At 35.6% G+C, this 14,544-nt stretch overlaps 1 protein-coding gene across 1 annotated transcript; it reads left to right on the top strand.

Annotated features, from left to right (window-relative positions):
• Window positions 1–7,924: 7,924 nt before the first annotated feature.
• Window positions 7,925–10,929, top strand: LOC107707007 (homeobox protein Hox-C9a-like). The gene is made up of 2 exons (XM_016510874.1): window positions 7,925–8,692; window positions 10,197–10,929. The coding sequence occupies exons 1-2, from the start codon at window positions 8,125–8,127 to the stop codon at window positions 10,439–10,441; spliced, it is 813 nt and encodes a 270-aa protein (XP_016366360.1). The 5' UTR covers window positions 7,925–8,124; the 3' UTR covers window positions 10,442–10,929.
• The last annotated feature ends 3,615 nt before the right edge of the window (window positions 10,930–14,544 follow it).

The raw sequence follows: 14,544 nt of genomic DNA, 5'->3' as shown, positions 1-14,544 counted from the left end.
TTTAAAAAACTTAACTCAGAATATATGAACGAGATGTCTTTTTGATGTCTTGGATTAGTTTGTTTGCTGTCAGTGCGCTTGTCCAACAATGCGCGCTCTGTATTTTGCATGCTTTGTTCTTTGACTTGTATTTGTCAATTTGATGCTTAACTCGAGAGGCTGATAAATAAAACAGGGGGTGGGAAAATATAATGTCCTGGTATGTCCTTCCCCTTGCATATTTTCTCCTGTATTATGTTGACAGAGAAATTTTGGGTGAAGACAGGGAAGAGAGTCAGAAAGAGAAAGTGCATAGCACTTTCAGTATGAGAGGGAGACCCATAACGTTGATTTAAATATTATCCAGGTGACCACAGTAAGTCAAGGTCATAAAATTGTAATGTCATGACGGTCCTGGAAAGCGCTGGGGGTGGATTTTATGATCTGCAAATATAATGTGCTGCTGCAGTAAAGATGCATTAAAAGGTGAGTGGAGGAGGGCTAATTCACATACTCGGAACTGCAATGTGCTGGCCTCACTGACGCGCTCTGCGGTCTGCCTGGCTGTTTTGGAACCAGGAACCTTTCATTATGGAGTAATGGAACGCTATGATACGATGGACTGAACACGGAGGAATCCAAGACCTACAGCGGCGGTGAATGAATGAGTGGATCCTATGAGATACGTTAATCAGACCGTGTGCAGAAGGTTCAAGGTAGGATAACGTTTTCCTTATTTTTTATTGATTGAGCTCGAGGGAAGCTATTCTGGATACCCTCAAGCGCTGACATGGATAACAGCTTTGATTTGAACGAATTTCTTGAGATGTGTACTTTGCTCAGTGCTTCTGACAGTTGTTGATAAGAGAGTGCTGTTGTCAATAATTGCGCCCCATCTCCCAAGCACAAGTTAAAGTTGTGGAGATCTACTTATACTGACATAATGTGTTATAAATAAATATCAGCTATTTGCAGTCCCTCTGAAGGACAATTATTCTCTTTTTACTACAATTTTATATTTAACTGGATAATTTTCTTGGTCTGCAAAAAGCCACAGGAAACTCTTTTGTCAGTCTCATCCTTGTTGAAGGTCCACTCATTTGCATGCTACTAATTTGTCAGTGTGTCTCTCTGAATTGTAGACATTTTGTGTTAGAAATAGCAATACTGGTTGATAGAAGTGTCATTTGGTGTTCATTTTGGTGTCAATTCTTAAAATTACCCAAAAGCTCTATGGCCTTTCAGGCATACTAGAACTATTACAAACGAAGTTTGATTAAATTAAAGCTCGAGGCTGTGAGGAATGGAATAAAATCCTTACTTATCTTTGCAGAGTTTGTTGTTTGTCTCCTCCTGTGGATAACGCCGTTACGCACGGCTGGTGCGTGGTTTAGGTAGTTTCATGTTGTTGGGATTGGCTTCCTGGCTCGACAACAAGAAACTGCCTTGATTACGTCAGTTCGTCTTCATCAAGGGCGACAATTGCCGTTAAATTACACCCTGTGCAATGAAGTTTCCGCAAATGGCATTGTAAATGAACTGAACGATTATAGCCACAGCGGGCTCTTTTTCTCCTTTGCTCGCCTTTATGTGTCGGGCTGTAAAAGAGAATTTAGACTCTCAGAGGGAGAAAGGAGTGTTAACATCATGGGGCAAACTTAGTATGTTCCTTATTATTGCTCATTCTTTTATTCCAAGCTATGGCCAAAAGTGTTTTAGCCACTTTTTAACATTAGGAATTATAGTGACTGAGGTGGTAGTAAGAAATTGCAGTCTCTGGGGGGGAAAAATTAAATAAATAAAAATTATGGACTGACGGACGGCTATAAGAACAGGAAAAAAAATATATATATAACTGTTAATTTTAAATTGGTCAGCTATGAATTTATCCTTTCCATATAGCCAATTCCACGTGCGTTTGCGTGTGTATGAGACTAAACACTTTTACAAATGTAATTAAACTTGTCTGGCTTTGATGTTGTACTCTTAGAAACCTGACAAATATAAAATGAAACTCTTCATATTTGTTTTGAAGTGCTACGCTACTTTTCAATAACGTGGGCCAACCACACACTTTTTTTAACCTGTAAACCGTTCAATAGCCGGTAAACGGTTCAACGGTCCTGGCTCAAATAGTAAAACTGGATTTGTAAAATCGGTTTAAACTAATTATATTTACATGTCAGCAACATGAACAGTAGCAGTGGTAGTAACAGCACATTAAAAAGCGTTGCCACAACAGACTTACTGTGGCTAGTATCCAAGGCAGACAATGTTTGGCCCTGTAGATTCTGTACACTATAAACAGTGAACCTGTGTGGCTGAGTTCACTGAGGAGATTTTTCTACCTTATCAGACCTTAAAAAAATGAGTTAGTGTAACCTAATGTATGTTTATTCTATATATTATTCTGTAGGCCTTTATCAACATAATAATGCCGACTTGAATAAAACTTTTTTATATACACACTGTTTTGCTGTAATTTATACTCGGCACATTAAATTATCTAAATTCTGCAATCATTTCTACACTTAATTTTATTAATTAGTAATACATTTTAGTATAAGATAGCCTACTTACACAGAAAAGCAGAGATAGAGAACAATATTTTTAGGTTATAGTTACAGTGCCTTTGTTTATTTTGTTTCTTTTTTATTATTAGTTAGGTGCAGTGCGGAATATGTATCTTCAGATGTTTTTAAATATAAATATGAATTTTTTTTGAATATATATATATATATATTTTTTTTTAAATCAGTCTAAATCTGTGGGTTTGGGGTTACCCCACATTAAGCGGGGAACAACAGTGTTTGTGTTATGATGTTATATACACTGTACAGTAGTAAGGACACAGTGCCTTCTAAAACCATATCAGCTGTATAATATGTAGAAATAATAAGCTAATTTGTTTAAGATAAAGTTTTTGGTAAAGTTGTTTGTTGTAAAGTGCCTCATCAGAGACTTGTCCTTTTTTCCTGGGAGAGTAGACTTTGGATTTCACCATATATGCTTGTTTTCTTAACCCCCTCCCCTCCCTTCAGCTGTTTTGCGACGGGAAGAGACAGTCTGGAATCCAAAGTCATTTTCATTCAGTTGAGTGAATGGGGTTCTCCTCTGGAATGCGTCACCAACAAAGAGTTTACAGCACGCGTAATAGCCCCACAGGACACTGCCGCCTAGCATGCGGATATAGCGGCAATATCCTCAAATAGCCTAAGGATTGGTGGACATCAAAACACCTTCTTCTGCTTAGTATATATATATATATATATAAGTTGGAATGTTTGCTTGCGTTCGGAAGCATATAGTACTATTTCCAAACGTGTGGCGCATTAGGCCTATCTGTATAGCATTAGCAATGGTCTATCCCTTGTTTGGTGCAGACCTTTATATGTAAGCATGTGAATGATTGCTGGTTAGTTTTCAGTGGGTTTGAATGAGGATAGTTTGACGGCTGTACTGTGGCGAGATATTTTTACGTTGTTCTTTGATTTGAGCTATTTTGCTTTACTGTTTTAGTTTGTATTTTCAGAGAACAAACCTGAAGGGACTTTTCAGCACACGTGGTTATTTTAAACCATATTTATCGTTTCAAATTAATCACGTTTTGTTATGTAGCTATATTGCGTTCATGCTGGATCACATTTCGCTCTCTGTTTACACTGAATTTAGTTTACGCGTTTGTATGGAACCAAGTTTGATTGCAGCTAGACCTAAATAAAAAAAGGGTTTCTAATCTAAAGCAGGTTACTTTGCTAAATAAAAGTTTTTTACTAGGCCATCTGTTCAGTGCAGTTTTTTTTAACACAGTGCTATGTATTTTAATGTATATGTTTTAAATGTTTTATAAATCTTAGCTGGTGTTTTTACTTGGACATGACAAGTAACTCATTAGGCTATATTAATTCAGCTCACTTATTTGATTGAAATTTTAAACCTTTGCACTATTGCTGTATTTCTGTTTATGTCGCCCAAGGCCGCAAGTGTGTGATTATTCAACTGTTTTTTGTCCAATAAATACAAATATATCTAAACATAAAATACTAAAAATGACAAAATATTTATATGGTTTCTTTTAATAAACGTTTTATAAATCTTAACTGGTGTTTTTACTTGGACATGACAAGTAACTCATTAGGCTATATTAATTCAGCTCACTTATTTGATTGAAATTTTAAACCTTTGCACTATTGCTGTATTTCTGTTTATGTCGCCCAAGGCAGCAAGCAATAATATGTTGTTCTAAAATGATACTGTGCCTATCACTTGTGATTATTCAACTGTTTTTTGTCCAATAAATACAAATATATCTAAACATAAAATACTAAAAATGACAAAATATTTATATGGTTTCTTTTAATTAGACATGAAATCAACATGACAAATTTGCTAAAAACAGAAATGTTTGTTTAATTTAATATATATTTAAATGAAGGCATTAAAGGAAACGGTATAGTGCATTATTATGTTCACGTTGAGCATGGCACGCTGAAGGCTAAAATAAAATACAGCTAATAATATACAGTAAAATAAAATAAAACACGTTGTACAGGACCTTATATTGTTTAACACATAACATAATGAAATTATGTGGAATGATTTTGGATTGATTCATTCCAATCTTCTGGACTGATACCCATACGACATCTGTATTTTAACACCGTATTGCCTTTTTAGTAATGCGTACTTAAATGCTAGTAAAGTATAGTAATGCTAGTAATGTGAGTCTAGGTATACTGCGAGATGTAAACATTCCTCATTATTCTTCATACCAAAAATAAATAAATAATGATATTGCTTGAAATAAATTCAGAAAAATTAAAATATTTAAGAAAATATTAATTTTAACCTGCTCCTGACTTTTAGGTGTTTACGTGTTTTTTTTAGGTATTTTACAACATCAGTATTAAAACAAATACTGAAGTCGATCGCAGAGTAGCCTAATTTTTTATAACAGACAGGAAGCTGGAGATTAATGTTGATATATTCCCGTAAATCAGAGTGCATTAGCAATGATGCTGCCGTGCTGTTGTCTCAAAATGGAATGTATGTTTCTTAATGACAACTTAAAACCCATTTGAAGGATTCAATTATGCTAATAAAAGAAAAAGCTATGTGTAGCTATTATATAAATCTACATTGTTTATTATAGTAACACGAGACTGCGAAATGCATTAGTGGGGAAATGGGTGAATAAGCAGCTCCTTGTACCGTATAAACAAGAAATTTGCTGTATTTTAGCCACACAGCGGAAAGTGCTGTATTTTAGATATGATATGCTACGTACTTGTAAATCTCAGTATCCTATAAAGATATCCGTTATAGGCTAATGTGTATGTTCTAAAAGCTAAATGTTGGGATGGATAGAACAGTGAGTGAGCTCGCACTATTTTGTGCAGTGTGCACCGTCTCATTTTTATCCTGAGTCACACTGCACAGCTTAACTGCCCAGACTGCAGCGAATACTATATTCCACCGATTTGTACAAGATCGTTATCCTATGAATGAATGCAACCTCATAGCGAATTATAAATGATATCTCCCTTGTTCAAGGGAGAGTGCGCAATAAATTTGATATTCTGTCTATCTAATAAACTGATATCAGGTGTGAAAAAAAAAAAATTGTTAGTCATCGAATTAATTTTAATCTCTATATAGTTAATTTTATACCACACAAAACTGAAATTTTAAATAAGGGTGGACTAAGATTACAATTTTAGTTAGAAACTTCACAAACACATAAAACAGTCAAACAATTAAATACGGTTTAATTTTTTATTTTCATAATGCGTCGTTCATTTAAAAACAACATTATATCATCAAACAAATTGCATTTATACATGCATCATGTTAACATGAACAACATTAGAACACAATAATGAGAACAAAATTAAAATAAATAAATAGGCCTAAATAAATAAATAACGTAGGAGGACAAACTGGCGGTGGAAGCAACTTTAGCATCAAGGTACCACGCCCTCGGAAAAACAGATAAAGGGTCTTTAGCTGCACTGACTGCACTATGCTGCACTATGTTATATATATATATATATATATATATATATATATGATACAGTTATTTACAGATGTTGTTGAGGAATGTTTCATATTAAACACATTATATTTGTTTGTTCTGTAGCTATGTGCCACAGCAATTATTCTAACAATTTAACAATTTGATTAGATGCATTGATTGCGACAATATGCTACAGTCTCACACCAACGCTTTCAATTATTTACACTGTGACATAAGATTTTACTTTCACTTTTGTTCAGAGAATCTAATTTATATGGCTTCCGCAGTCTATTAAAATGAGAAATCAGATCCACGCCATAATCAACAAACCTTCCTATAAAACAAATAATGCGTTAATGAAACGGCATAAAATCACAAATATAGTGTCCTTTTCTTTCTTTTGCTTTTAGTTGTTTTACTGAATCAAAAACTTTAATTAGCTGTTTTACAACTGAAAAGAGAGGCATAATGGCACTCATTACTTTGGGTCGAGTCTCTCTAAATTATTTAACTAATATAACATTGTAACGGTTTTAATCGCTATTTGTAATAAGAGTAATATTAAGAGTCTGAATTGCCCACGTATTGGTCTTTGGTGTGGTTATATTTTGATAATGTCTGGTGTTCCCACAGAAAGCATTGCGGAAAAAAAGCCTGACCTCATGTGGCCGGTTTCATACTGGGCCTAACACTGACAATGACTGCAGACCAAAATCAACAGATTTCCAAGTGTCGCAATAAAAAATAAAATCTAAAATACAGCGATTCACATATTAACTGTAAAATTAATTTTTTCATTTTTCAAATCATTTTTTACACGACAACAGCATGGAGTTAAAGTATTTAATAGATGTGTAGGATAAAATGATTTTATTGTGTATGTGTGAGCCAGTATTAATAATTCAAAATTACGAAACCAAATTAATCGAAAACATTTTTATTAAAAAACATTTCACATAGCTTTTATTTTTATTTTTAGTATAATTTTATTTTCAGTTAACACGATTATTTGCCTCGTATTACAACAACTAGAATTAAGTTGAATCGCAAAAATTGCAAATTGCATAAAAAAGAAAGAAATGGAAAAAAATGGGAAGTATAAAGAATTTTCAAAACTGGTGTTATGCAAATACCTTTTCAAAAAATCTCGCAGTAAAACGGATAAAGCTAAAAACGTATTTTTTCCAAAGCTTTCTCATACAATTTTAAGAGCTAGTGAACAGAGTTGGTGAACAGTCACTCGTCTATTTTTTAGTATATTCGACAGAGGTTTGATGAAACTTCTTTCACAAGTGTAGTGTTGGTTTTATGTTATACCAGGAACTCAACTGCAGTTTTATTAACGACACGTTTATGAACAATCAAATGGTCCTCGTAAAAATTTATTGAAGGACATAAAAGCATGCACGACCACTTGACGAATATAGCCGCAGTTGTGGTGCGTTTTCAGGCGTCTTACTATTCCCACCGCCCCGATTTGTTTAAAACTCCATTTTATGAGGGATATCCCAAATGTATTTATTTGAAACTCGTGGAAAATAGGACTTCAGTGCGTAAAAGCAACCCTCTAGACAGCACAAGAGCCGTATATTTGTCAAAATTATTCCATTGGGTCCTTTCCAATTATATAGAATTAATAGTGAAACTGAGAAAGAAATATACAACTGTTTCTTTTTTCTAATTGTTTTAATAAATAACATTATGCAGTGAGGGATGCGCGCAAGGCTAGCCACAGCACAGTAGCATTCTCTCGACAGAGATTGATTACACCAACAAATAGTGCCCTTTTTAAGACCGTTAACACACACACTGCTGCTTAGTAAGACTACAAATAACTATTTACCTTAATCGGATGCATCATAATATATTAGAAACACTCCATCCTCATATATTTAGACTCTGTTAAAAAGATATCTTTAGTATTAAGCAACCTACTGCAAGCTCGATGTGCATTGCTGTTCCAGAAGAACGCGCGCATTGATCTGCTGTGCAGTTTTTCAGGGGGTAAATGCAATCACGTGTTCCATAGGCGTCCAATCCCAGCTGGGGAAGCTTTCTGAAATAATTACCTGTCTTGATTGTTCTACGGTCAGATAAAAAAGTACACATACACTCCATATAATAATCGGATGCATGTAAAAGAGAAGGGAAACATCGCCATGTCGGCTACGGGTCCCATAAGTAATTATTATGTGGATTCCTTGATCAACCATGAGAGCGAGGATGTTCTGGCGAGTCGTTTCACAGCCACTGGTCCGATATCCTCCAGCTCACGCCCGACGCCCCTGGTACCGGAATGCGCGGATTACCCGTCCTGCAGCTTTGCCCCGAAACCACCAGTCTTTACTACCTCGTGGGCCCCTGTTCACTCCCAATCGTCAGTGGTTTACCATCCATACACTCACCAACCTCACCTAGGCACAGACTCAAGGTACGTTCGCTCTTGGCTGGAGCCTATCCCCGGTACCGTGTCTTTTCCAGGATACGCAGGGAACAGCAGGCACTACGGGCTGAAGCCCGACACCTTCCAGGATCCCCGTACTGGAGACTGTTTGGGCTCGAACGGACGTCCTTACACGGATTATCTCTACTGCTCCGCCGTCGACATTCGAGAAAAGCAGCAGAACACACCACCGCCTGAGAAGGAGAGTCTGTCTTCTGGGAAGCACAAAGACGACAAGCCCGAATTAGACCCAAGTAAGTTAGAGCTATTCTTGTTTACAACTGAGAATGGGATGCTTCCCAGTTTATTGCGTTCGCTTGGTGGTTGGCTGTTGTCCGTCGTAAAACCAAGTTCTATACCCTTTCATCCCCTGTGCTGTTCTCGGCCGACTCAAGTCTGCTTTGGGGCTATCCATTGATGACAAACGCCATAGGATTGGGTTGTAAAACGGGTTTTGAGCCATAAAATGGTCTCCTAAAAAGCCAAGTCTGGCAAAGAAGGTTGCATGTGATGTTTACAAATAGCCGTACCATTATCGTTATCAATAATTTTAGTACGATATCGTTATATTACTGTTCTTTATTTAATGTGGAAGTGTATAAATTTAGCCTGCCGTTGTCTCAGTAACAATACAGGCGGCTGTAAAGCGAAGATGCGTATTAACATTTCAAATTAAGTATTTATATAGCTAATTTGGGGTTTCAAGTGTGATATATTTTATTATGACCTATAAATACTAATATTACTTTTGAATTATACTTGTCGTGGACTGTATTACAAAACTGCTGAAGTGTCAAATTAAAAATGTAAAAACCGGGGGCTGTTGTTTTGAACTGTTCAATTAAATCTAATTTACATATAAATGAAACATTGCATTTACATCAAGAAACAGCATATGGAATGTTCACAGTGCATTCACTGCATAGCAGAACTTTGAGCGTAGACTTGTGAAGGCTTGAGTCACAAGCCTTTGCTTTTTTATGGGCCTATAAAGCAAATAGGTACAAATAGCCGTAGCATTATCGTTATCAATAATTTGAGTACGATATCGTTATATTACTGTTCTTTATTTAATGTGGAAGTGTATAAATTTAGCCTGCCGTTGTCTCAGTAACAATACAGGCGGCTGTAAAGCGAAGATGCGTATTAACATTTCAAATTAAGTATTTATATAGCTAATTTGGGGTTTCAAGTGTGATATATTTTATTATAACCTATAAATACTAATATTACTTTTGAATTATACTTGTCGTGGACTGTATTACAAAACTGCTGAAGTGTCAAATAAAAAATGTAAAAACCGGGGGCTGTTGTTTTGAACTGTTCAATTAAATCTAATTTACATATAAATGAAACATTGCATTTACATCAAGAAACAGCATATGGAATGTTCACAGTGCATTCACTGCATAGCAGAACTTTGAGCGTAGACTTGTGAAGGCTTGAGTCACAAGCCTTTGCTTTTTTATGGGCCTATAAAGCAAATAGGTACACTCACCAGTTTACAGCGCCATTTCTATCTAAGAGTTTGCAAAGCTATTTGAAATAGACAGAGATAGGGGGACGTCCTATGAAATTACCTGGTATTTACACATATTAAGCCTGAACATTTAATTGAAGACTAATCTAAAATGAGAAGTGTTGTTAGGTGCTACAGTTTAAAAAAAAATATATTGCTTTATACACATGGCTGTCAATAAGCAAGCAAGAAAAAAAACTTAAAGCACCTAATCACACTTTTTATATATTGTTTTTCAGATAATCCTGTGGCAAACTGGATCCATGCGCGCTCAACTCGAAAGAAGCGTTGTCCATATACCAAGTATCAAACACTCGAACTCGAAAAGGAATTTTTATTCAATATGTACCTCACAAGAGACCGGCGATTTGAGGTAGCAAGGGTGCTGAACCTGACGGAGCGACAAGTCAAAATCTGGTTCCAGAACCGACGGATGAAGATGAAGAAAATGAACAAAGAAAAAAACAACAGTAAAGAACAATAGACCAAAAGTCATTCATCGGATACAGACTGAAGGAAAATCGTCATTTAGTAGCCTATCGTTATGAGTCTTAACAAATGCACCTTCGGCCCATAAGAGGCACAGAGAAAACGAAAAGGCTATCCTAAATGGATGTCCTTTAAAACGTGATGATACAAGTATGATTTAATGTAAGTGTAAATTTACCATCCTGATTTAAGTCATATTAATATTATTCGTAGTCTGGATTTACATAACATTTCTTTACTCACACACACAAAAGAGGACTCTGCAGAGAAGCTGCCCCGAGGTTTCAGAGAGAAAATACTTGAACTACTTTATTTTCAAATTCCTAATTTATGCTCTCTACGTGGTTGCTTCTTTTCTATGCTTTCATTATTTGTAGGAGGTTTGAAAGTCGAGTATTTTATAAAGAATAACAATTCTGTAGTTAAAAAATATACGTGTTTGCGTCGATGTGCTTAGTTTGTTTCTGATGTACCTGATTGTGTATTTTACATTCTTTAAACTGTAAATAAGTTTCATCATAGATTGTAGATATATCCAAATATATACAACCGTGTTAATATGAGTTTTGTCTCAATCCATTTATTTTACCGCACAAGTAAGGCATACAGTTTTCAAGAACGAGTTAAATGTGTGCTATCCAGTCATAGCATTGAGTTTGGCCTACACATACAGTGTTCTCATGTGGAAAGTATCGAGGTTGGAGTAAGTGCACAATGACAAGGCAATTGTAAAGAGGTTGTTAGTGTGACCGTCAAAATATCAAATTTGCACATCCCACAAAGATCAAATACCAAAAAGCCTGTGGTAGGCCTCATCCGCTCCCGTGCCTTATTTATTGTAATATCTTGTATTTAGTTGCAAGCCTGTTTCCAAGGACTAAAACTCTTTTCCTCATTTTTTTAAAATTTTATTTTATTTTAATTTGACATTTAAACAAATAACATAAATAGATAATTATTATTGTTGTTGTTGTTTTTGTATGTAATTGTAGGCCCAGTTTTAAAAATTATATATGCATTAATATGACAACTTTTCAAAGGAAAAATAATGCGAGAAAAACGCTTTTTAAATCTATGTTACCAATATGTCAGAGCCACAAAATACATAAATGTTTTACAGAAATGTCAACAACCTTGAGCAAATAAATAAATCAAAAATAAATCAAAAACATTAACTACAACAATAATGGCTTGTTTTAATCAGACCGAGGGCTCCGCGTTGTTGGTGTTTGAACTTAAATGTAATTATTTTAAAGAGGCATGTCGTTTGAATTTTTTTTTTTCTTTTTAAATTTATGACTAAACTGTTCAAGTCACCACTCTTATCGTACGGTAACTGCAACATGCCTAATTGTAAAATTTTTAATATTTTGAACTTATTTATAGGCCTACGAGTAGTAGCGGTAGTATAGATATAATTAAAGTTCGCATGTTTAGCACTAACTAGCCTTGCGCTGGGTAGAAATGGCCTTTTTGTGGGCCTTAACAATACGGACAGGATGCTGCTATTTCAAAGCCCGATCGACCACGTTTCCGCCCCAGAACAAAAATGCTAGTTTTACAACCCTGTTGGAGCTTGGTGTTGTTTGTCTCAGATACAGACGAACAAAGCCAACCTGGCTAACTGGCTAGACGTCTGGGCTAAATTACTTTATGGTTTAATGGACGTTGGTGGTGGACCCTCTCAAAGAGTTCTGCAAAGCCATTTAGTCCTTTGGGCTAAGAGGCAAAAGCAATCCACCAACACCACAAGATGCGTTCAGAAGTCACTCCAAGTCTTTAAACGACGCTAAACCGAAAAGGCTTAGTTTTCACTCAAGCTTGAAAAGCTAATTTACAGTATCCATACTGGTGCTGTAAGCCTTTAAATCATGTATTGGTACTGCTAAAAGTGCTATGTGTTTTCACAGTCCAAAGTTTCCTGTAAAGGTACCTTCAAATAGGCTTTCTGTAATTGTCCTAATTTGTTTGGATTACTGTATGTTTTGCGGTACGAATTGTGTGGCCTTGGCCTCCAGTCAATGATCATTTGTAAAAGTTACCCCCAAGCACACTAGATGGCGATATTGACTCACAGTTAAGGCATTTTGGGCTGCCAAAGCCTGAGAGTGTGCTACAAGAAGAGTGCTGAAAGAATGGCCTTCTCTGTTATTAATCACAATTTTGGCTTTAAAAAAAACAAATGTCAACACGCTAAAGTAATAAACTTTACATTCACACCATGTTTATCATATTCTTAAAACAATTGTTTGTTTTTATTTATTTTTAATGTAGTTTTTATGTTGTCTCCAATGTTCATGCTATGACGCTTTTCACACTCCTCCGTCTTTCTTTTGTTTGTCAAAATCCGATGATACTTATAGAAAGCACAGTGTCGGTTTTAATGCTGCAGTATATAGCTGACATAGCTCATTTATTGAAGGCGCTGAGAAATCGTGACATCATTTTAGTCTCAGATCTTGTTTACAAATGTCGCAGGATATGCTTTCCATTTATTTACGGATACCGTTTTTATTTTTTAGAAGACGCGTTAGTCTGTGCCACTGTTTGACGAGCGCATGCCTACAACACTCTCATAGGCTATATAGCCTAATGCTTTAAAGACGACATTGATGTTATAATCGGGACCTTTAAATTTCAGTTTAACTGTCCCCTTTAGACAGCATTATGATACATATTTTAATTCGTGTTACATTTTTTATTACTGTTATTAAAAACAAAATCTAATAATAATAATATCGATTATTAAAACATTTGTGTTAATAAAATTAAAGCATTACTTTAGTATGAAATAAAATTATCTTCCTAATTACCATGTTTTATTAAAAAAAAAATTCGTTGCAAAAAAATAAATACTCCATAGTAGCTTTGTTCCTGCAACTGAGACAATGACCCAGAATCTGCATCTTTATTGACTGCGAGATGTCTATAAATCTCCTGTGTGTGTGCCTTTCCCGTTTAACAGCGAAGTGTAAAAATTATCAAGTAACGACACAAAACCACATGCTCATATTTTGGGAAGGTCTTTAAATGAGCAAAGCCGAAATAAACAACACGCCATTAATGTGTCTAGTAAAATAACGAGGCATCTATTGCGCAATTTTATTGTGTCAGTGCGGCAGATTTACAACTTTTTAGTATGGGTTAGGAGGGCCAAGAGAGGCTTGCGTGTTCAGTTGTTCCTGCAACTGAGACAATGACCCAGAATCTGCATCTTTATTGACTGCGAGATGTCTATAAATCTCCTGTGTGTGTGCCTTTCCCGTTTAACAGCGAAGTGTAAAAATTATCAAGTAACGACACAAAACCACATGCTCATATTTTGGGAAGGTCTTTAAATGAGCAAAGCCGAAATAAACAACACGCCATTAATGTGTCTAGTAAAATAACGAGGCATCTATTGCGCAATTTTACTGTGTCAGTGCGGCAGATTTACAACTTTTTAGTATGGGTTAGGAGGGCCAAGAGAGGCTTGCGTGTTCAGCTTTTCTCTCTGTGTGTTTGCAGTCTAACACAAATAATCAAAGTAGGCGTCACAACTAATTGTCACAAACTTTAATAACAGCAGCAGCGGCAGAAATAATAAATAATAATAATATTAATTAATAATAGGCTTAAAATGTTACATATTTTCCATTGGCATTATTATTGTAATTTGTGTTTAGTAGGCTGGTATGCGGTGTCAATCGTTGTAGCCGTTTCTTCGTAATGTTCGTAAACTTGAGTAATGTAGTCCCTGTGGGTTATGGCTCAATACACAACCTTATTTACCCATCAGAATGGATGTGTAATGGTCGGGGTGTATATGTTTTTTTAAAAGAAAATTATACCTAGTTATATCATAAATGAAATACCAAACAAAATGTTTCAACGTGACCGCAAGGCCAAAATGACCAAGTACTACCAGTATGAAGCTGCCGTAACCTGCGGTTCTAAATCAGTCATTAAAAACTTTAATGATTACTTTCTTTAATATCTGCAACCGATGTTGTTCAATAATAATAAAACACACAGACAACTGTGTTTCCCCTTCAAGGTAGACGCCTGTGGACGCTCTGAAAAGGTGAGGAGCCAAAGGGTGGGGTATAGGGGACAAGG

Source organism: Sinocyclocheilus rhinocerous, unplaced genomic scaffold, assembly GCF_001515625.1.
Source record: "Sinocyclocheilus rhinocerous isolate Xijiao unplaced genomic scaffold, SAMN03320098_v1.1 scaffold714, whole genome shotgun sequence".
NCBI classification, from domain to species: Eukaryota; Metazoa; Chordata; class Actinopteri; order Cypriniformes; family Cyprinidae; genus Sinocyclocheilus; species Sinocyclocheilus rhinocerous.
The sequence above is the reverse complement of the archived record's forward strand: the minus strand, read 5'-3'. Positions and strand labels throughout refer to the sequence as shown.